The sequence below is a fragment of the Balaenoptera acutorostrata genome, chromosome 20 (assembly GCF_949987535.1).
Source record: "Balaenoptera acutorostrata chromosome 20, mBalAcu1.1, whole genome shotgun sequence".
Taxonomy (NCBI): domain Eukaryota; kingdom Metazoa; phylum Chordata; class Mammalia; order Artiodactyla; family Balaenopteridae; genus Balaenoptera; species Balaenoptera acutorostrata.
The window spans coordinates 11,761,779-11,783,910 of NC_080083.1; the positions used below are offsets into that span (position 1 = coordinate 11,761,779).

The following is a 22,132-nucleotide window of genomic DNA, read 5'->3' on the forward strand; positions in this document are numbered from 1 at the left end:
GCCGCGACCCGACCTGGAAGAGGCAGTCTTCAGAGCCCACGTGTTCGACAAGCATGGCGGAGAGGGAGAGTATGGACGTCGCTGAGCCTCCGGCTCCGGGAGAGGCCCCGAAGAGTGGCGCCCGGCCTGCCGACCGTCATGGCCTTCTCAAGCACAGCCGCGAGTTTTTGGATTTCTTCTGGGACATTGCGAAGCCGCAGCAGGAGACGCGGCTTGAGGCCACGGAGAAGCTGCTGGAGTGTCTGCGCGCAAGGCCAGAGGTATGGTGGCGGGACCTGGGGCAGGGGGCTGCATAGATCCCGGCAAAGATGGAGCGGCGGGCCCCAGGAGTTGGGCCCGGGGTCATGTGGTCGCGAACGTGGAGGCCCAGGTGAGCGCGCGCCGAGGAGCGGGGATGAGCGGCTGCCGGACGGTTCTTTTCACTGGCCCACCTGGGGATGTGCTTGGTTCCTCAGGGATCATCCGAGCTGAAGTACGCCCTGAAGCGCCTAATCACTGGGCTCGGGGTCGGACGAGAAACAGCCCGGCCCTGCTACAGTCTGGCCCTGGCGCAGGTGAGGTGGTGGTTCCTGGAAGGGGTCCAGCCTTGGTGGTCAAAACGGTGGGGGAGTGAGAAGGGCAGATGTCCCAGCTGCAGGAGAAGCGGCAGCTGAGAAGTTGGTGGGGTGGCATCCGAGTTGATGGGAGGTGTCCCCACGTGGACGCGGAGAAAACTGCATGAGCACGGCCTGTGTGCGGAGAAGCCCACGCAGGTGCAGTGGAAAGTTGAATTCGCTTTTGGGTACATGGGTTGACCAGCCTCTGAGGTACATTTACTGGGGGCAGTAAGCTTTGGCGTGGGTTCTGTTACCTCTGGAGGGTTTAGGGCCCTCTTCTCCCAAGGGGCACTCAGCTAATTATAGGCTATCTCTAAGGAGTCTGAACAAATGGAAGGGCTGTAGAGACCTGGTCCGTGAGGATCCGCCTGGGGGGAACTCAGAGCAGGCTGTGGGCACAGAGTGTTTGGGAATCGCAGTCAAGCAATCTCGCGGCCTAAGGAGGTACTTTCTGAACCCCAGCTGGGCATGGGGTAGGGAGGCAAGATTCAGTTCCATTCACAGCTGTGTTCTATCATCAGCACTGCTCAGAGGCGGGTAGGCAGTTTCGGAGGCATCCTTGGGGTGGGAGCGGGGGTCCAAGGCCTCTGGGCAGAAGTTGAAGGGAGAAGTGGGAGGAGATGGAGGCCTTTGGGATGTGGCTGGGCCACTCCCCCTGAACCCCTCCTTTCCTCTTGGCAGCTGTTACAGTCTTTTGAAGACATCCCCTTGTGCAGCATCCTGCAGCAGATACAAGAGAAATATGACCTGCAGAAGGTTAAGAAGGTGAGAGTTAGTGGCCCCGGGGAGGTCAGCAGTCCCGGGGTTGGGGAATGCTCGGGTCCTTCTCACCAGTGCCTGGAATCCTTTTCTAGGGGATGGTGAGACCTGCCCTCTTTGGAAACCTGTTTGGGGTGCTAGCCCTCTTTCAGTCAGGCAGGCTGGTGAAGGTAAGAGCTTTGGGGGTTTTGGGGTATGTGGACTGGCTTGGAGTGGTGGGGGGAGAGTGGCATGCCCTGCTCACACCCTCTCTGCCTCTGGGGGTACCAGGACTCAGAGGCACTGATGCAGTCGGTGAAGCTGCTGCAAGTCCTGGGCCAGCACTACAGCCACTTGCAAGAGCAGCCCCAGAAGGCCCTGGTGGACATCCTCTCGCAGGTACGGGGCCTGGGGTAACGCTGCCTGTTGTAGAAGAATACGGAGAAGGCGCGAGTTTACTCATGGAAACGCAGCACTGTCGCGCGGAAACGTGTGTGGCACTTGACATTTTGTAGTAACTACATTTTAAAAAGTGAGAAAGAAATAGGGATGGTTTATTAGACTAAATAAAACATGTTACCATGTCTTAAAGTATTAATGTACAGTCGGTACAAAAAAACTGTAGAGGTAGTTTACATTCTTTTAAGTTTCCAGAATCCAGTGTATTGTACACTCACGGCATATTTCCATTCAGATTAGTACATTCTAAGTGCTCGGTGCCCACATGTGGCCAGTGGCTGCCATATTGGATAGTGCCGTTGTAGAACAGTGCCTGGCATGTGCCCGGTGGGTTAAACATGTTTGCCATTGTTGTTTTGGGCAGAGCTGGCCCCTCAGGGGTCCCCACTGCCCTATGTGGGAAATGGAGGTGGGTTAGTACCTAGAATCCTTTGCTGCTGAGGAAAAGGCAGGGACTGGTACATCCCAGGCCAAGGCTTTCTGCACTGCCCTGGCCACAGAGCCAGAAGGACCTTCACGTGGGGCACCTTGTATAAGAAATGGGCTAGTTCTGCAAAACCCAAGAGAGGAATAATTAATAAAAGGGTGGTCCAGGGCCAATTAGCATCAGTGGGGTGCTTGTTTAAAACCCAGCTTCAGGGACTTGGGAATTTGAGCTTTCTAAGGACTCTACCCTCTGATTCTGATGCCTGGCAAGGTGGATTGTGGCTGTCCCTTCTTGGGCTGGCACTGTGACAGGGGCCTCACGGGAGCCTGGCAGGTGGAACAGGGCCCAAAGGACTCACCCTGTGGGGAGAGACAAAGGGTGCCATGTGGGGGCCCCCCTCCCTCAACCCATGTCCCCACGCCAGGTCCCAGAGGCCATGTTGCAGGAGGTCCTGCCGAAAGTCCTCAAGCCCGACTTGAGTTCAGTACTTGGTTCCCCTGAGCACCTGGAGCTCTTCCTCTTGGCCCAGCAGAAGGTGCCCACGAAGCTGGAGAAGCTGATGGGACCCGTCAACCTGTTCTCAGATGAGAGCATCCCCAGGTGTGAGGGGGGCGGGGAGGTGGGCTCTCTGGGCCTCGGGGCTGCCCTTCCATCCACGGGTTTGCGCCATGGCCTGGGGTCGGGTGTCCAGGTGGCCCCAGGCGCCTGGCCCTGTCTGTTCAGGGAGTGCCCCCTGAGTCCCCTCCGCCTTCCTCTGCAGGCTGGTGACTGTGCTGAAGATGGCGGCCACCTCTGTGAAGAAGGAACGCAAGCTGCCTGCCGTGGCTTTGGACCTGCTCCGCCTGGCGCTCCAGGAGGACAGCTTCCCACGGTTCTGGAAGGAAGTTGTGGAACAAGGGCTCCTGAAGAAGCAGTTCTGGCCGGCCAGGTGCGTGAGTGCTTGACCTCTCTCCATCCCCTCTCCCCGGTTTGTTGAGCAGGGAGGGGCCCAGGGGTCCGAGGGCTCTGACCAGGCTCTGTCCTGCGCCCCCTTAGCTACCTGTGTTTCCGCCTGCTGGGCGCGGCCCTGCCCCTGCTGTCCAAGGAGCAGCTGCAGCTGGTGATGCAGGGGGACCTGATCCGCCATTACGGGGAGCACATGGTCACTGCTAAGGTGGGTGCTGCCCCCTGTGGCCCAGCCCTGCCAGAAAGGGCCAGGCGACTGGGCTGCTTCCTGCCAAGAAGGGGGGGGAGGCGCCGCAGGGGTCAGCTGGCTTCCGGAAGAGAGGGCCGCTCTCCTGCTCTCCGTGTCAGTGGTCCTGCCTGGGATGGGCAAGCACAGCTGCTATTGGGAGGGGCCTGGGACCCGGTTGTCCCTTCTCTCTGTCTAAAGTGAGCTACGTGAGGGCCGACCCACATACCCCTCCCCCCCACCTCTATATCTATATACCCCTCCCCCCGCCTCTATATCTATATACCCCTCCCCCTGCCTCTATATCTATATACCCCTCCCCCCGCCTCTATATCTATATACCCCTCCCCCGCCTCTATATCTATATACCCCTCCCCCGCCTCTATATCTATATACCCCTCCCCCCACCTCTATATCTATATACCCCTCCCCCACCTCTATATGTATATACCCCTCCCTGCTGCCTCTATAGCTATATACCCCTCCCTCACCTCTATATATACCCCTCCCCCGCCTCTATATCTATATACCCCTCCCCCGCCTCTATATCTATATACCCCTGCCTCTATCTATGTACCCCTCCCCCTGCCTCTATCTATATACCCCTCCCCCGCCTCTATATCTATATACCCCTCCCCCTGCTTCTATATCTATATACCCCTGCCTCTATCTATGTACCCCTCCCCCTGCCTCTATCTATATACCCCTCCCCCGCCTCTATATCTATATACCCCTCCCCCGCCTCTATATCTATATACCCCTGCCTCTATCTATGTACCCCTCCCCCTGCCTCTATCTATATACCCCTCCCCCGCCTCTATATCTATATACCCCTCCTCCTGCCTCTTATATCTATATACCCCTCCCCCTGCCTCTATATATATATACCCCTCCCCCCGCCTCTATCTATATACCCCTCCCCCTGCCTCTATATCTATATACCCCTCTCCCTGCCTCTATATCTATATACCCCTCCCCCTGCCTCTATATGTATATACCCCTCCCTGCTGCCTCTATATCTATATACCCCTCCCTCACCTCTATATCTATATACCCCTCCCCCCACCTCTATATCTATATACCCCTTCCCCTGCCGCTATATCTATATACCCCTCCCCCCGCCTCTATATCTATATACCCTTCCCTCTGCTTCTATATCTATATACCCCTGCCTCTATATCTATATACCCCTCCCCCTGCCTCTATATCTATATACCCCTCCCCCCGCCTCTATATCTATATACCCCTCCCCCCGCCTCTATATCTATATACTCCTCCCCCTGCCTCTATATCTATATACCCCTCCCCCCACCTCTATATCTATATACCCCTCCCCCCCGCCTCTATATCTATATACTCCTCCCCCTGCCTCTATATCTATATACCCCTTCCCCTGCCTCTATATCTATATACCCCTCCCCCGCCTCTATATCTATATACCCCTCCCCCCGCCTCTATATCTATATACCCCTCCCCCCGCCTCTATATCTATATACCCCTCCCCCCGCCTCTATATCTATATACCCCTCCCCCCGCCTCTATATCTATATACTCCTCCCCCTGCCTCTATATCTATATACCCCTCCCCCGCCTCTATATCTATATACCCCTTCCCCTGCCTCTATATCTATATACCCCTCCCCCGCCTCTATATCTATATACTCCTCCCCCTGCCTCTATATGTATATACCCCTCCCTGCTGCCTCTATATCTATATACCCCTCCCCCCGCCTCTATATCTATATACCCCTCCCCCGCCTCTATATCTATATACCCCTTCCCCTGCCTCTATATCTATATACCCCTCCCCCGCCTCTATATCTATATACCCTTCCACCCGCTTCTATATCTATATACCCCTGCCTCTATATCTATATACCCCTCCCCCCGCCTCTATCTATATGCCCCTCCCCTGCCTCTATATCTATATACCCCTCCTCCTGCCTCTATATCTATATACCCCTCTCCCCCGCCTCTATATCTACCCCTCCCTGCCGCCTCTGTATCTATATACCCTTCCCTGCCGCCTCTATATACCCCTCCCCCCGCCTCTATATCTATATACCCCGCCAGCAGTCTATCCAGACCTCCCCCACCCCCAGCTAGTGTTACAGTGAGAACAGACATCATCACCGATGCTGTTTTGAGCAGTCTGTGCACCCCACACTAAGCTAAGTGCTCCACAGGAGAATCAACTGGTGGTTAAGAGCACGGAATCCCGGACCTGGGGCTGCCAGGTTCCCGTCCTGACCCCACCGCAGCTAGCTGTGTGACCTTCCGCAGCTTGCTTCCTTTCTCTGTGCCCGCTTCTGCTTGTCCGTGAGATAAGAGGAGCAGGACCTTCCTCAGAGTCCTCGTGAGGGTAACCAGGCTAGCGTCCACAGGCGCTTAAAGCAGCGCCCTGTTCACAGGAAGTGCTGCTGGGGTCGTCACTAGCTCATTTCATCTTTACAACCAGCTTTGGAGAGCTGCTGTTCCCCTCTTCTGGGCGAAGGGCAGGCTCAGAAAGTACAGAGCGGTGGTTAAGAGCACGGACTGGGGGACCAGACTGACTGGAGCCAGATCCCAGCTGCACCACTTGGAGCCCTGTGACCCTCAGAAGTTACTTGCAAGCTTTTTTGTGCCTCGTTTCCTTCATGTGCAGAACAGTTAGAGGGGCCCAGGGCAAAGGGTTGTTGCAAAGATTAAACTCTGGGGCGCCTGGGCAACCCAGCAGGTACAAGGGAGGGTGCTTCCTGGGCCTCAGTATAGCCTGTTGTGGAAGAAGCTGGGGCGCTGTTGGATCCCTCCTGGCTGGTGACCCCGGTGCTGTGCCCAACTCTCGCAGCTCCCGAGCCAGTTCAAGTTTGCTCCGGAGATGAACGAGTACGTGGGGGCCTTCCTGAAAGGCTGCCAGGATGACCCCGAGCGGCAGTTGGCCCTGGTGGTGGGCTTCACATCCGTCACCAACCAGGGCCTCCCCGTCGTGCCTACCTTCTGGCGGGTCATGCAGTTCCTGAGTCCCCCCGCCCTCAAGGGCTACGTGGCCTGGCTGCGGGACATGTTTCTCCAGCCCAACCTGGACTCCTTGGTGGACTTCAGCACCAACAACCAGAAGAAAGCCCAGGACACTTTGTTCCACGGGTGAGTGGGCCTCGTGGGGAGGGGCCTGCTGGTCTCAAAGGCCTGGACCCTCCCTCACATGGTACCGTGGTTCCCCAAGAAGGGAGAGGTGGGGAAGAGCCGAGCCTTTGCTCTTTTTTTAATATATATATATATAAATTTACTTACTTATTTTTGGCTGCGTTGGGTCTTCGTTGCTGCGCATGGGCTTTCTCTAGTTGCGGCGAGCAGGGGCTACTTTTCATTGATGTGCGCAGGCTTCTCATTGCGGTGGCTTCTCTTTTTGTGGAGCACAGGCTCTAGGCATGCGGGCTTCAGTAGTTGTGGCGCACGGGCTTGGTTGCTCTGCAGCATGTGGGATCTTCCCGGACCAGAGATCGAACCCGTGTCCCCTGCATTGGCAGGCGGATTCTTAACCACTGCACCGCCAGGGAAGCCCCCGAGCCTTCGCTCTTAAAGGCCTCGGTTTTCTCACACGTGGCCCCGTGCTGGTGATAAGGGCGTTGGGGGATCTTGATTGGTTTTCCTATCTCCAGGACGGGGCAAGGGGGCACCGTTTTCGCCGTCTCTAAACGGCTTCCGGACTTGCCTCCTGCCCCCAGGCCTGAGCGAGCCGTGTTCCGGCTACGGAAGTGGATCATTCTCCGCCTGGTCAGCCTCGTGGACAACTTGCACGCGGAGAAGGAGGAGGCCTTGATTGAGGAGGTGGCCAGGTATCGTCATGAGATGTGCTTGGACCCCAACTGCCCACGGGGGCAGCGGCCTCTTGTCTGATCCTAGTTTGGGTCCCCCTGGAGCCAGGAGCCTGGGGGTCAAGTCATCCCTGCCCCTTAGGCAGGAGGAGATTTAAGGGAATTCCTTGGGAACCCTCGGAAGGGGGTACCTCAGAGGCTTGGGCTGGCTCCAGACGCCTTTGCACGTCGGCAGCGTCGGGGGGGCCTCGCCTCTGCGTCTGCCAGGTGCCCCTCCCGCCCTCCCTGCAGCCCCAAGAGAGGCAGAAGCGGTGGTGCCCTGGCCGAGGCCACACAGCCTCACATCTTGGTTCTGAGGGAGGGATGCTGGTCCTCTCCCCAGTTCGGGCTGGGCTCTGTTCTGCTGGGCATCCAGACCTGAGAAATGTCCGCTCTCTCATCGTCGCCACCTGGCACCAGGCCCTCGGTGCGGGCCCGAGGGTGGGCTGGTCAGAATGGTGGCCCTGACTGAGGGTAACACGGGTTATTCTCCCACCCTCCCTCCCCAGGTTTTGTTTTTTCCACTCATTCTTCGAGACAAAGAAGCCCACGTCCCAGATCCCTGAGACCGAGCAGCACTTCTCTCACCCCCTGGACAGCCGGACCCGGGAGGTGGTGGGCAGTGCCTTCTTCAGGTGGGCGCTGGGCAGCCTGGGAGAGGTCCGAGGGTTGGGCGGGCGGGCAGGAAGGTGGCCTCGGGGTGCTGCTCCCTCCAGTTCAAAGCTGCAGCCCAGTGAGTTCCAGTGGGTCAGAGTGTGGGGGATGAAGGGGGTGGCCTTGTTCACCAGCCCAGCCTGTGACCCTGACCCCGCCACTACCAGCCTGCTGCAGACTCTCAGCACGCAGTTCCGGCAGGCGCCGGGGCAGACGCAGGACGGGCAGCCCTGGACCTACCACCTGGTGCAGTTCGCAGACCTGCTGTTGAGCCACAGCCGCAACGTGGTTCCCCTGGTGGCCTTCACCACGCAGCAGCGCCAGGCCTGGGACCGGTGAGAGGGCGCAGTTGCCACAGCATGGGCGGGACACTCTGGGGTACTGACGCTGGCCACAGTGCCTGAGGGCGTGCCCGTCTCACCCAGGACGCTGAAGACTCTGAAAGAACTGGAGGCCCAGTCCTCAGAGGCCAAGGCCGCTGCCTTCCAGCACCTGCTACTCCTGGTGGGCATACACCTCTTCAAGGTATGGAGGCCTGGAAGGGAAGGGGTTACAGGCCTGGGGTCTGCGGTGGCCAGCAGAGGCTCTGGAGTGTTGAAGTTGGCAGGTTTCCTGGGCTGACTGCTCCCGGCTCGAATTACAGCCCAAGACAAAGTCACTCCGTCCTCTTACTGGGCACCAGCTACATCCTGAGCTTTCCGCGCAGTGTCCCTTGTTTGTGATCCCCACAGTTTTGAGGCATGCACATCTTTTTGACAGGCGGGGTAACGGACTTAGAGAGGTAAAGTAACTTACCCCAGGCCATACAGCTGTTGGCTAGGATTCAGACATAGGCATCTGACTCCACTATCCCACAGGACCTCCCAAAACTGCCTTACTGACCAGAGGTGATGGATGTTAAAGAAGAAGAGGGGGTCTGGCTCTGGGCATACCAGTCACTGATGGGGGCAGTTCTTCTGTCTGTCGGTGGTCAATGAGAAGTGGGGTCCTGATTTTTCTGTCTGACTCTCACACACCCAGAATCCACAGTAGTGGGTTGAGGGTAGCGTGTTTTTGTCTGGTGCTCCCCACGTGGGGTTCTGTGCCCTGTCACTGTATTCCTCACGTTGTCACTCATACCCTTCCTCATGACGGGTCCTCTAGAACCAGCTTTGTCTCTTTTTCTATTCTTTCCACCAAGAAACTTTGACCACGTTTGGAGTTTAGTGCCGGCAGTTCTTTTGACCCTCGTGGTTTCTTCCCGGCTCTGAACCCTGGTTTCTCTGAAGGACGTCCTCTTGCGTTGTGTGGGCTGGCTCTTGTGGGGCTGCCTCAGGTCTTGAGTAGTCTGAGGAGACGGGACTCCCTTCTGGCCTCTTGGCTGAGGCTTTTGCTTCCAGGTCTTGGGCGCTCAGCCCAGCTCGTACACGAGCCGTGTGGGTAACGATCGGTCTCGATGCCCCTTCCGAAGCTTGGCACTGGGCCTCTGAGGGGCCTACCCAGACCCTGGGACCTCCGAGCTTGACTTGGGTAAAAGGTACCCAGCCACAGCCAGGAAGCTGGAGGCAAAGATGGCCAGGGCCTGGGCCCCGTTCTGGCCTTTGCTCCACCACCCCTACCCCAGACACTGACGCTGCCCTGCTGCATTATGGGGGAAAGTCTGCCCTTTTGGTACCGACAGTCACACAGGTTATTTTCAACTCACGGGTCGGTGGCTGGAATCTGGGCTTATTCCCCCACAAGATGGGCTTAAATTTGTTAAGATCGATGATTTTCAGGTCTTTCTCTGTAGCAATGTCGAGCCTGGTGTGGGAGGAGAAATCTAGAATTGCCAATCAGGAGGCTGGGACCTGCTGGCGCCCTGTGATCCTGACCAGGCCAGCCTTGTCAGCCTCTCCACCGCTCCGGCATCGGTGGGCAGGTTGGGCTTCACGGTCTCTGAGGGCTCTCAGACCCTGTGCCTGCGTGTTAGGTGTAAAAGGTCATCAGCTCTTGGGCTGCCCCTGGGGTCTGGCTGGGGTGCTCTGCTCTGGATTGTGAGGCTGACTGGCCAGGGCAGTCTGGAGTCTTCTAGGCCTCGGATGCCAGCTCCTCCCACTTGGCCACCCCCCTCTCCTGGCTCAGCAAAGGCTGGGAATGGGGCCTGGCTCCTGATTTCTGTCCTGTCCTGCACAGTCCCCCACAGAGAGCTGTGACCTCCTGGGCGACATCCAGACCTGCATCAAAAAGAGCCTGGGGGAGAAGCCCCGTCGGACCCGCTCCAAGGCTACCAGTGGGTCATCGTCCGGGGGGAGGCGGGGGGCGGGCAGGCAATAGGGACCCAGCATGGGGCGCTGGTGCCCTGCCCAGACTCAGCCCTTTCCCTGCTTGCAGACCCGCAGGAGCCGCCGTGGGTGGAGGTGCTGGTGGAGATCCTGCTGGCCCTCTTGGCCCAGCCCAGCCACCTCATGCGCCAGGTGGCCCGAAGTGTGTTCGGCCACATCTGCTCCCACCTGACTCCACGTGCCCTGCAGCTCATCCTGGATGTAAGTTGGGGCCTTTGGGGAAATGAGTCCCGGGATGGGGCTCTCCAAGCGCTGAGCTGCCCTAGGGCTGCCTCATTGCCACCCCGTCCTGACTGTAACCTGCAGGGTGGTCGGGGGCCTCCTTCAGGCTCTCCTGCGGTGCACCCTGACCCTGGGTTTGCCAAGGGCTGATGGGGTCTCTCAGGGAGGCACTGGAGGGGAGTGGCTTTCTCTCCTGGGCTCCATCTTCCTCCCTGAAATGGGGACCTTTCGCTGAGACCAGACGGCCATGGTCAGGGAAGGCAGTCGAGAGGGCCCAGGGGTCTGAGGCGGGTGAAGGGGCCAGGGCAACAGATGCGTCAGCCGCCTGGGAATCCCGGCAGGTGCTGAACCCCGAGGAGAGCCAGGATGAGGACGACAGCGTGGTGGTTACAGACGACTCCGAGCAGCAGCCACTGGGGGATGCAGAGGTACTTGCCAGCGAGGGACAGGGGGTGGGCGGACACGCGGTGGGCGGTGGAGAGGCGTGACACGCGGCCCACCCACAGGACAAGAGCTCGGACGACGGTGAGGGCAAGGGCGCCAAAGACTCGGAGAGCGAGGAGGAGAGCAACGACGAGGAGAGCGACGAGGAGGATCGGGACGGGGACGTGGACCAGGGCTTCCGGGAGCAGCTGATGGCGGTGCTGCAGGCGGGGAAGGCGCTGGTGAGCAGGGGCCGGGCCGGGGGTCCTGCGTCCGTGTGCGTCTCCTGCACGAGGCCGGGCCGCTCACGGGGCATCTGTTCCTCAGGGCGGAGCTGACGGTGGGGACGACGACGAGCTGGGGGATGAGGCCATGATGGCCCTGGACAAGAGCTTGGCCAGCCTCTTTGCCGAGCAGAAGCTGCGCATCCAGGCCCGGAGGGACGAGAAGAACAAGCTACAGAAGGAGAAGGCACTCCGGCGGGACTTCCAGATCAGGGTGAGCCCGCCCGGCGGCCCCAGCCCCCCACCCTCCGTCCGGTCTCCCTCTGCTCCCGTCCCCGCACCTGGCTGAGCCCACCCTTCCCGGCTGCAGGTCCTGGACCTGATCGAGGTGCTGGTGACCCGGCAGCCCGAGAACCCCCTGGTCCTGGAGCTGCTCGAGCCGCTGCTGCACGTGATCCGGCGCAGCATGCGCACCAGCAGCACGAAGCAGGAGCAGGATCTGCTGCGCAAGACGGCCCGCATCTTCACGTGAGCGCGGGCGGGCCCCCGGGGAGCCGGGCCTTGGGGGTTCCCTGGGTAGAAAGGGCAGGAGCCAGGATCCCCGGGGGCCCGCATCATTCAGGAAGTCTCACACAGCTCTGGCCCGCCCGTGTGTTCTGCAGCCCTTAGCACGGGGCCCCCAGTCCCATCCCTGCCCTCGGGGTCACTGCGGCTGGGAAACCCAGCAGGGCGTCAGCGGCGACATTCTGGGCCTGTGGCAGGGGCTGGATGGGAGACAGTAGGCGCACCTAACCCAGGCGTGAGGTGCCAGGGAAGGCCGCCTGGGAGACGTTTAGGCAGTGCAGGGAGCTGCGGGGCTCCTCAGGTCCAGAGGCCACAGGCGGGGCAGAAAGGCGTGTCCACACGGGAGCCGGTGAGGCGCAGCCAGACGAGGGAGGCCTCGGGCCCGGCCCTCGCAGTATTGGGAGGCCTCGGAGGCATTTGCAGCCAGGAGGCGGGCCGAGTGGGCGGCGCTAGAGCAGGGAGCCCAGCAAGAGAGTCGGCGCAGCGTGGCAGGTAGAGCCCTCGCTGCCTTCTAGAGAGCAGAGGAGGTGGTGGAGACAGAGACAGAGGCCTAAGGACTTGAGGTGCCGAGTGTGCAGCACAGAGCGGGGGGGGGGGGGGGGGGGGGGGGGGGAGGGGCAGTGGACAGCGCAGCCCCCGCTCACGCCCCCTGCAGGCCCAGGTCACACTTTCTCAGCTAGTTCTCCCTCCCACTCTGCCCAGGCCCGCAGGGTCCTGAGCGCACAGACCCTGGTTTTTGTCTTACAAAGAGCCTGGAAGCCACCATGCCCCGGGAGACGGGTGTAGATGGGGCTGTGGTCAGGTCGGGGTGTCGGCCCGTGGTGGGGCCTCACCCAGGGAGCTGGTTTCCCTCCGGCTTCTCCTCGGAGCCCATCCGCACGTGGCCCCGGGCCTGCTCCTGCACCCTTGGTCAGACCCCTTTCTTTAGGTGTTTGTTTCCTGCCTGTGAAGTGGGACCCGGCATCCCTACCCTGGGGCTTGGCCCTGCCGTGGGTCGGGATGGGGGGGGGGGTAACATCGTGACCAGCTCTGGCCGCCCCCGGCTCTTTCCCCGCAGACACCACCTGTGCCGCTCCCGGCATTACTGCCGCAACGTGGGCGACCGCGTGGAGACTCTGTACGCCCGGCTGGAGAGGCTGGCGCAGCAGGCCGGTCGCCAGGCTGACTCCTCCGTCTCCCTCTACTACTTCAACGCCTCCCTCTACCTGCTCCGGGTCCTGAAGGGCAACACTGTGGGCAAGTCCACCTGCAAGGCCCAGAAGAAGGAGAAAGCCGGCACTGACGCCGGCACCCAGCCCCAGGGCCCAGAGGTGAGCAGGCGCTGGCCCGGGAAGGCTCAGCCTGGAAAGTCCAAGCCGATGGGAGCCAGTCCCAGGAGGCGGCGGGACCATCAGCCCATTTCACAGATGGGAAGTTGAGTCTGTGCCTTCCCCGGGACCTAGCTTTCAGCCTTCTGAAGGCAGCCCAGGCTCTGCTCCCGTGCCAGGGCCCCCCCTCTCTGGCATCACACCAGCTCTCTCTCACGTGGTGCAGGCTGCCAGCTGCTTGGATTTGAGCCTCGTGACCCCGCTCTACTCATCGGCGCTGAGCTCCTTCCTGACCAGGCGCAGCAGCCCGCTCACAGCTCCCATGTTCCTCAGCCTCTTCTCCCGGCACCCGGTGAGTTGTAGTGCCAGGCCGCCCCCTTGGGACCCGGCTCGGCCCAGTCCTCACAGCCCACCTCACAGCCCGTCGTTCCCTCCGCAGATGCTCTGTAAGAGCCTGCTCCCCATCGTGGTCGAGCACGTGGCAAGCCACACGCGGCCCCGCCATCAGGTAAGGGGCTTCCCAGCTCCCGGCTGAGGGCCTGTCTGAACTACCCGCTCGACTCCTGTCTGGCTCTTCGGGAGGCCCAGGAATGCTGCCCTGGGCGGGCCAGAGGGTGGGCCCTGCCCCTCCGACCGGGCCAGCCCCGCCCCCACTGTAGGCCCAGAGCAGCTGGGGGTGGGGGGCCCTTCCCGTGTGGCCCGAACCCAGCAGCTCCTCAGAGACCATGCTCTGACCTGCGCAGAGGAAGCCCCGGGCTGATGGGTGTAGGCCTGGGGGCGGGGTGGGACGAGGGGGCTGGAGACACTGGAGGAGGACGCACTGAGTGAGTAGGGGGCCAGGAACCCTGTCCAGCTGACTGACAGCCCTGGCTGCCCCCCAGGCCTCGGTTCTCCCACCTGCCTGAGGAGAAGGGGCAGGAGCAGGTGACGGCCGAGCCCAGAGCTTCTGTGGCGACAGCGCCTCCCGCGCAGCCAATTCAAGTGCCCAGCGGGCTCCTGGAGCTCGTGGGGGACCCCCTGCAGCTCCCTCAGCCCTGGCCCGGCGTGCCGAGGCTCCTGGTGACCCCAGTCCCCCCACCCCCACCCCAGGCCCAGGCCTGCCTGCTGCTCCAGAAGACCCTGCCCACGCGGGAGCTGAGGCTGTGCTTTAAGGACCCCGAGTGGAAGCAGCTGCTGGACCAGATCCTGGCGAAGGTCACTGAGGTAATGGCCACGGGGCTCCTCTCCCCCGCCCGCTGGCGGTGGTTCTCTGGGAACCAAGGGTTGCTGGCCCCTGCGCCTGGGGGGGCGGGTTGGGGGTTCCCCCGAGGAGACGTTTCTCTCCTCGGCGCCCTAATCTCCTCGTGGGGGCAACAGCAAGGCTTTGGGCAGCTCTCCGGAGGGGCTCAGCCTGGCCGCCTTCTCCTCAGACCCTGCGGACGCTGGGTGAGGCCGAGACCAAGCCAGGGCACCAGAAGGAGCTGTCCTCCCTGGAGCTGCTGAACACGGTCTTCAGGAGCATCCAGCACGAGGTGAGCCTGGGCTCGGGAGGGAGGGCGCCTCGCAGGCGGGGCGGGCGGTCTGCGCAGAGGGGAGGGGGCGGTGGGGGGAGCCAGGTGGGGAAGGGTCTGGATGCCCGGGTCAGGACTCTGGGCTTCACGTGCGGGGCGAGGGTGCCGTAACCTGTGCCTGGCCGGGGTGGGGTGAGCCGGTTGCTGCGGCTCTGCTCCAGTAAGGAAGCCGAGAAGGGGCTGGGAGGGCTGGCGGCCACGGGAGGACCCGGCTGTTAGCGGGGAGCCCGGGGTTCCGGGCCTTCGGAGGCGGGCCGGGCGTGTGGAGCGTGAGATGCTCAAGGGGCCGCTGTGGGCAAGTCTCTGGTTCCTCCAGTCTGGCCCGGAGGGAGAGGTTTGGGGGTCCTTAGCGTAGACGCTGATCAAAGCCCAAGTGCGGGACAAGCTTCCAAGAGGGTGCTGCAGGGAGCAGACAGGGCCAGGGCCTTGCAGGCGGACCTGCGAAGCCACGCTCGGAGTGGCAGTAAAAAGCCAGGAGGGAGAGGGGTGGTCTGAAAGCCAGTGGGTTTCAAAAACAACCCATTCAGTACGTGACGGGGAGGGGGAGATAGGAAGAAGGGCATTGGCAACCCTGAGGTCACGGCATGGTGCCCCCCCGGAGGTGGGCAGAACATGGCACCTGGGGCTCTTTTCCTTGCAAGGCGAGAGAGACTAGGGATGTACAGGCAGAAGGGTTGGCTGAGGGTCCAGAAGCGGGGTGGGCTCACAGAGAGGCTCTCACCGGGCACGGGTGGGAGGATGGGGACCAGGAGCCGGGGAGAGGCCACGCCTCGTGTCACCACTGCAGCCACCGCCTTCCTGCCCCTCTGCAGAAGCTGACGATGGACCTGACCGCCGTCCTAGGCGTGCTGCAGAGCCAACAGCCGAGGCTGCAGCAGGGGCTGCAGCAGGGGGCGCACTCGGCCGGGTCCAGCCGCCTCTATGACCTCTATTGGCAGGCCATGAAGTTCCTCGGAGTCCAGTACGTTCGGGGAGAGGGGGCCCCCACCTTGGGAGGGGCTGGGAAGACCCTCACGTTGCACACGTCCTGATGTGTGCACCGCGGTGTGGGAGCTTTGGGCAGCTTGGGGACCACGGAGGCGGAGGTCACCCCTGCCCTCACCACATACTTCTTTCCTTTGCTCACTTCCTCCCAGGCGTCCCAAGTCAGAGAAGAAAGATGCCAAGGAAGTCCCTAAGGCCACGCCGAGCCCCATTAGCATGAAGCGGAAGAAAAAGGGGTTCTTGCCAGAGACCAAGAAGCGTAAGAAACGCAAGTCTGAGGGCGCCACGCAGGAGGAGGCGGCCAAGCCCACAGCCGCCGGTGGGGCCCAGACCCCCAGCACTGGCAAGAGGAATAGGAAGAGGAAGAGCAAGAGCAAGGCCCCAGCCCAGGCCCAGGTGAATGGGATGCCTGCCTCCAAGAGTCCGACCCCAGACCCCCCTGCCACGAGCCCCAGCAGCCCCGCCACGACCCCAAAGCCGCAGAAGAAAACTCAGAAGCTGTCCCAGGTGAGCAGAGCCACCCCCGTGTCTCCCGAGTCCCCCAAGGAGCCTGCTGCCAAAAAGCGTCAGAAGAATCTGCCCCAAAAGGGGGTTTCAGGCAAGTCGCCGCAGTCCGCACTGCCCAGGAGAAAGGCCAGATTGTCTTTGGCCAGCAGGAGCCCCACCCTCCTTCAGAGCGGGGCCAAGAAGAAGGGGCAGCTGAGGAAGGCGAAAAAGCTGTGAGTGTCCCCGTCTGCCCTAGAGACTCCTATTTTTTCACCGCGATTTTAATACACAAGCCACCGTCTGAGGTTCTACTTTCTGCGCCGGGGGTGGTGGGTCTGCTGCCAGCCTGCCAGGAGGTCCCGCCCCAGCCACCCCCAGCCCTGGGCTGGGCCCTGCCGCTGCTCTCAGGCACAGAGCACGCTTGGGACCTTGGCTCCCCAAGCGGTGTGGGCCAGGCCCAGGGCTCTGGTGTCTGGCGGGTGGGGTACAAGTGTGACCACGCCTCGTACCCCCCAGGCTGCTTTCCTGCGGGAGCCACCGGGGCATGACTTAAATATCTTTATTTCTTCATTTACAAGAGGAATATATTTGGCTTCTCTTTTAAGACTCTGAGATTCACAATCAGCAGCTCTAAAAAATAAAGGAGCAGTTTGGCTTCCGGAAGGAAGAGGAAGCAACACTTGGACCTGGTTCTTGTACAACAAGAAAACATTGCTGGGGCCCCAGTTGAGGCCGGGGTGGGAATGGAGGCCAGGCTGGTCTTTGGGGGAAGCCCACCCCTTGGTTAGGCCCCCCCAGGGTGCCCCAGAGCTTGGTGGGGAGGGGCTCCTCCACTAACTTCTCTCCCATTGAAGCCACACCAGCCAGTCGACTGTGGGCAGAGCACACTAAGCTGGCTGGCTCTTAGGGTCTCCTGCTGGCCACACGGGGCCACCTCGACCAGAACCACCTTGATTCCAGCAACGGTGCCGGGAGGGAGTATGGAGCAGAGGGGACGTGATAAGCTCCGCCGGGAAGCTGGGGTCTGGTGAGAAGTTGGCGGCTGCACCCCGTTGTGTGGCTCTGGGTGGGGGGAGTCTGGGCTGCGTGTGAACGGCAGCAGCAGCTGATGTGTGTGTGGAGGTGGCTCTGGGTGCTGGCCTGTCCCGACGCGCCTCAGTCTCCACCAGGCTCGTCCCTGGGACAGGAAGCCCAGTGGAGGGCTGCTTCCTCTGACAGCCGGAGCCCTGGCTGCTGCCCCACAGATTCTGGGAATTGTCCCCTGGGCGCTGCCCCTGGAAAGGGCCCAGCCTGGGGGCCAGAGTCAGTTCCCGGCTTCTGGAGGGCGGGGGTGCTAGGGTGGATCCAAGGAGCCCTGTAGGCATGGAGAGCCCCCAGAGGTCTCAAGCCTGGGGCACACGTGGTGTGTAGCTGCCACCAGGGCCTTCACTCCTGGTAATGCCAGCTCCCTGTCAGGATGGTCCCCCACCTGGGAGATCCCCGGGCTGACAGCCAGCCCAAGGCAGCAGAGACAGACGTCCTCCAGAGCGACCAGCCAGGCTGGGAAGCGCCTAGCAACGTGGGTGCCCGGCTCTGCCAGGTTGAGTCCAACGTCCACGAGGTCAGAGGCCCAGCTGACAGGCTGTGTAGTCCTCACACACCAGGCCCTTCAGGGAGTCTCAGAGCCGGAAGTGCCACCCTGAGGCTTGGGCCACCTCTTCTCTGTGCAGCCCAGGAGTTGTCGTGTCTTCAAAGCTGCAGGTGGTGCCTTGCCCAGCAAGCTGGGCAGGAAAGTCCAGCCCCCGGGCCCCAGAGTCTGGGGAGGGCAGAGACTGCCCCAGGATCATGTAAGCCGGGGACAGGCCAGCCTCTCCCCACATGCCCACAGCGGGCTGTCTTCCTGGGCCCCAGGGCCCCTGCACCCCAGACCCAGGCCTGGGGGTCTGTCCCAGGGTATGGCTCCAGCACACACAGCCTTCCAGGTTAGTTGAGGACACAGCTTCTTGGAGCCATGGCCACGCGGCAGTCCCAGACCAGAGCCTGTGGGCGCCCAGCTGTGGGTCACACGGAAAGCTTCGGGACAGCCCTACGGGGCCAGGGCGCCGGGGAACACCTCCCAGGCTAGGTAGGAGCAAGGGTTCTTCGTTGTCCCAGTGGCACCTGGAGGGGGGGGGGTCAGAGGTCAGGTGTGGAGCCCATTCCAGAGCTTCCCTCTTTCACGATCCTCCCTGTGGGGAGAAACAGGCCTTTCTCTGGGCTCCGGTGGCATGAAGGGTGTGGGTCTACTGGAGCCAAGGCATGGGGCAGTGACCTTGGATTTTGTACTGCCGGGAAGCTGCAGCCCCCAGAGGCCAGGCCCAGAGGAAGGTCCAAGTAGGAGTCCGGCCCTGGCACCTCTAGGAGGATTCGGGAGGACAGAATCCAGAACCGAGCAGGGAGTTCCTGGCCAGTCCCCACCCTGACCTATGCCCCCAGCCCTTCTGAGGAAGGAAGGGGGAGCTGCCTCCCTCCCATGGGTCCACTGGTCAATTCGGGCAACATCTCATGAGAAAGAGGACCAAGGCCAGGGCTGGGATGTTCTCAGGCAGGAGGTGACGCAGGAGCTGCGCCTGCTTCCAGAACACCCCGCCACGGCGAGCTGAGTGCCCCCCCCCCCCACTAACCCTGCCCCTTCCCTCTGCAAGGAGTCTCGCCCCCCGCCCCCCGACCCACACTCACTGCCTCAGACTTTCACAGATGCGGGCGGCATCGCCAGCGGGTTCACCCTGGGGGAGAGACGGGCGGGGGTCAAGGTGGCGGGTCAGCGGGGCCTGGCCCGGGCCCTGCTCTGGCGTATCGCATCGCGGGGGCCGGCGGGCCGGAGGTGCTGGGCAGGGACCTCGTCAGCCCCGGGGCGGTGGGAGGGCCCAGGAGTGGGGAGAGGGGAGAGCGAGAGAAGAGTAAAGAGGAGAGGAGAAAGAAGTCAGAAAATGAGAGGAAAAAGAAGGGGCGGAGCCCCAACCCTGAAAACCATTCATTCCGGAGAAAGACCCACCTAGAACCGCCACAACCACCCCGGGGCCACCATGGGCTCCCTCTTGTGATGGAGGCAGCATCTGGAGGGCGGGGACCTTGTCAGCCAGATGACGCACCAGCAGGCAGCAGGCCCACCCTCACCCCCCCACTCACTGCTGCTCTGCCTTGGCGCGGTCGCTGAGGAAGAAGAGCGCGGTGGCCAGGAAGAACATGCCACCCAGGACCACGACGAAGGGGCAGAGCATGAGGGCGTAGCCCAGGCTCAGGAACTCCCAGAGCGGGGAGTCCTTGGTGCTCTGGCGGATCAGGTCGGAGATCTGTGGGATGGGGGAGGGGGTGGATGTTAGCGCGGGGCCACCTCCCAAAGGCCTGCACCCCACCCGCCCCCCGCCCCCAGTACTCACAAAGCCGATGAGGTAGGGGCTTCCGGCGTCCCCCAGCAGGTGGGACGTGAAGCTCTGCAGGGCAACGGCAGTGGCCCGTCTGGTGGGGATGACCACATACTGTGCAAGAGGCAGCAGGTCAGAGGCCAGCAGAGTCAGGTGTGCCCACCTGGCCTCATCCCAGGGGTCATGACACTTCTGAAGCTCCAATGGCCTCAGACTCACTCCTGCTCTGGTGTCTTGACTTGTTCTCCTGGGTCCTCCCCGGCTCCTGGGACCAGGCTGCCTTAGCGTCTGCACTTGGCCCTTGGCGGGGAGCCAAGTGCACCAGTCACAGGGAAACCGACGCCCGGGGGCACAGAGATTGCACGTGGCAACACTGGGACCAGAACCCTGGCCTCAGTCTTGCCCTCACCTCCCTACAAGCTAAAGACCCATCTTAGTTTCCCCTCCTTGGGGACCTGCCAAGGCCTGGGCTGGCTGGGATGGGTGATGGTGGTGAAGCAGGACCCTGCCTAGAAGAGCCTCCACTTTTACCCCCAGCACGGACTGCCAGAGCCGCTGGGCCCCCGGAACCCCCGCCAGACCAAGCAGGCCCTGACCCACAGGGGCTGCAGCTCTAAAGCTGGGCGGGCCAAGGTCAGACAGAGGGGCTGGTGGCAGCCATGTCAGCGGGCGCCCTGGGCAGCCCCTTGCCCCCGACCTCAGCTTCCTCATCTAGTCCGAGCCCCAGCCTTGGTAGACAGTCTGTGAGAACAGCCAGTGCCCACGGGGCACCCAGTTACTCGGGGGGAGGGGAGACCTGGATTGCGTGGCCCCATTTCCAGGAATAATTAGTCACTTGGCTGTGACACTTAATAAAATGGGACACGATTTCCCTGGGACCCAAACCCTGTCAGCATCTGGGGCTGCCCCTGGGGCTGGGGGCAGAGGAGGGGGTCCTGCCTACCGCCAAGGGCACTTGATTCAGGCAAACTCACTCCAGCCTTCACTCCCGCATGTGCAGTGACCCCCGCCTGGCACTGAGCTGAGTCAGACCTCCCGCCCATCACCCCCTTAGCCAGGGACTGGGTGAGGGGGGCGGTGTTGGAGGGAGACCACCCCAGGTGAAGCACATACACAGGGAAGCTCGGGTGGGGCCAGGCAGGCTTCCTGGAGGGGAGCTAGCAGGGGCCCGATGCCCAGGCAGACTCTGATCTCCTAGGCTGACCCACATTCTGGCACCAAACCCAAGTGCCCTGAAGGTGGCCCCATGAGGAGTCCTTCCTCCCCCTGCCCCCAGGGCCCACCCTGGCGCCTCCCACCCTCCCCGCCGCCGGTGCCCTGCATACCCCAACTCTCCCAACTCTCTCCCGGCCCTGACTTGGAGGATCCCTGAGGACAGGACCAGATGTCAGCACCCCCTCCACCACCCCTGCCCCAGACTGCCACTTGTTATCGAGGCCGCAGCCCCCTCCTGCTTCCTCCCAGGCTGCTCCCGTCCCCGCCCAAGGACACAAGCCCCTGCTGCCACTCAGATGGCCCTTTGTCCCTGGCCGCCTGGTCTGGAGCCCATTGTTGGCCCCGTGAAGACGGCCTCTGTCTGCCCGACCCAGCCACGGGCACTCGGGCAGGCGCGCCTGGAGCCCAGGCTGAGGCTGGAGGGCAGAGTCCACGGGAGCTCAGACCCTGGGGGTGGAGTGCTGGCAGACAGCACCACTCTGGTGCCAGCCTGGCACTGCCAGGCTCCCGGCCACAAACCGGAGCCTCCAGACATCGCCCTCCGCACCCAGTCCCCACATCCTGCCCTTCTGCCTGCTCAACCCTCTGATTCCAGGCCCTGCCCCGATGCAGACCCCCAAATCTCTGATCCCCTCTCCCTGCTCACAAGCCCGGCTGGCTCTCCCACCCCTTCACCCACCCTCCCCATCTGCCCCGAGAGCTCGAGAGGCCCCGGTCAGCACGAGGCAACCTTGGCCTGCCTCACCATGAGGATGTCCGCCGTGATGGCCCAGTTAGAAAACAGCAGCGTCTCCCCTACAAAGATGCAGATCTGCCCGGGAGAGACCAGAGCAACCATCAGGGGGCGCTCTGCCCGCCACTGGCCCCAGGCTGCTGCCTGCACCCTGGCTGCTGGCCGGGAGCCCCCAGAAGCCCCCCCAACCCCGGCTCCTGGCGGTCAGGCTCACGGGGAATCTGTGGATTAGCTACAGGCTTCAAGCCAGGCCCACAGCCCTGGCCAGAGCAGGGGCAGACTGAGGACTGGAGCCTCCCCGTGGGGGGTCCCCCGCCCAAGTCAGACTGCATTTCCTCTTCCAGAGCCCAGCTCCCCCGCCACCCTGGCACTCCCACCGCACTCACATAGGCCCCCACGATGCTGCTCTTGGCCGCCACGAAGATGAGGCAGATGAAGATGGCGGAGCCCAGCATACCCACAGCGCACACCAGCGGGTCAGCCCGCTGGGTCCGCAGGCGGCACCAGCGCGTGGCTCCTGCGCCCGTGACCACCCCGAGAAAACCCGTAAAGCAGGTGATGGCCCCGAAGATGAGGCTGCGGAGACAGAGGACGGTGCGGCACGGGTTAGGGGGCAGGGCCGGGGTAGAGGGGCCGGCGGCCTCCCTCACCCCGCCATCCCCGCCCGCCCACTGAGCCCGCCTGGCTGCACCTGTCCTTGGCCGCACAGGGCGGGCTGCTGCACGTCTCCGCCGCCTTCTGCACGACTTGGGCACGGTGCAGGTAGAGCGGGATCCACATGCCCAGGGCCCCTGTGGCGAAGGACACGGCCGACGTGGCCAGGGAGGAGAAGACGTAGCTGCGGCTGGGGAGAGGCCGGG

The 22,132-nt window shown here is 62.2% G+C and overlaps 2 protein-coding genes across 7 annotated transcripts in view; one reads left to right on the forward strand and one right to left on the reverse strand.

Annotated features, from left to right (window-relative positions):
• Positions 1-21: 21 nt before the first annotated feature.
• Positions 22-16,626, forward strand: MYBBP1A (MYB binding protein 1a). Of its 2 annotated transcripts, none has more exons than XM_057535941.1 (26): positions 22-260; positions 456-554; positions 1,278-1,361; positions 1,451-1,525; positions 1,626-1,733; positions 2,645-2,820; positions 2,981-3,148; positions 3,256-3,373; positions 6,219-6,514; positions 7,030-7,206; positions 7,734-7,859; positions 8,046-8,213; positions 8,304-8,403; positions 10,033-10,129; positions 10,231-10,382; positions 10,745-10,831; positions 10,910-11,068; positions 11,154-11,324; positions 11,421-11,578; positions 12,672-12,924; positions 13,148-13,273; positions 13,361-13,429; positions 14,011-14,124; positions 14,331-14,432; positions 15,284-15,432; positions 15,608-16,626. In XM_057535941.1, exons 1-26 carry the CDS (start codon positions 54-56, stop codon positions 16,176-16,178), a joined length of 4,110 nt encoding a protein of 1,369 aa, XP_057391924.1. In that variant the 5' UTR covers positions 22-53; the 3' UTR covers positions 16,179-16,626. The 2 variants fall into 2 exon arrangements, with proteins under 2 accessions (XP_057391924.1, XP_007177478.3); XM_007177416.3 differs by having other exon boundaries at positions 7,096-7,206.
• Positions 16,485-22,132, reverse strand: part of SPNS2 (SPNS lysolipid transporter 2, sphingosine-1-phosphate) — a 35,561-nt gene continuing 29,913 nt past the window's right edge. For 3 of the 5 annotated variants that reach the window (XM_057535947.1, XM_057535943.1, XM_057535946.1), the window contains 7 exons: positions 21,964-22,116; positions 21,659-21,848; positions 21,285-21,350; positions 19,340-19,438; positions 19,089-19,252; positions 18,639-18,685; positions 16,485-18,080 (listed from right to left, as the gene is read on the reverse strand). In XM_057535947.1, the coding sequence (XP_057391930.1) occupies positions 18,643-18,685; positions 19,089-19,252; positions 19,340-19,438; positions 21,285-21,350; positions 21,659-21,848; positions 21,964-22,116 (715 nt within the window). In that variant the 3' untranslated portion in view covers positions 16,485-18,080; positions 18,639-18,642. Of the gene's footprint in view, positions 18,149-18,638; positions 18,686-19,088; positions 19,253-19,339; positions 19,439-21,284; positions 21,351-21,658; positions 21,849-21,963; positions 22,117-22,132 lie in introns of all 5 variants that reach the window. The other 2 variants (XM_057535942.1, XM_057535945.1) reach the window with 2 other exon arrangements.

Excerpts from the sequence above, each read along its gene's own strand:
- MYBBP1A (XM_057535941.1), top strand. The coding sequence starts at position 54 with ATGGCGGAGAGGGAGAGTATGGACGTCGCTGAGCCTCCGGCTCCGGGA. Across the intron at positions 7,207-7,733 it reads TTGATTGAGGAGGTGGCCAG|GTTTTGTTTTTTCCACTCAT; the intron begins GTATCGTCATGA and ends CTCCCTCCCCAG. Across the intron at positions 14,125-14,330 it reads TCCTGGCGAAGGTCACTGAG|ACCCTGCGGACGCTGGGTGA; the intron begins GTAATGGCCACG and ends CCTTCTCCTCAG.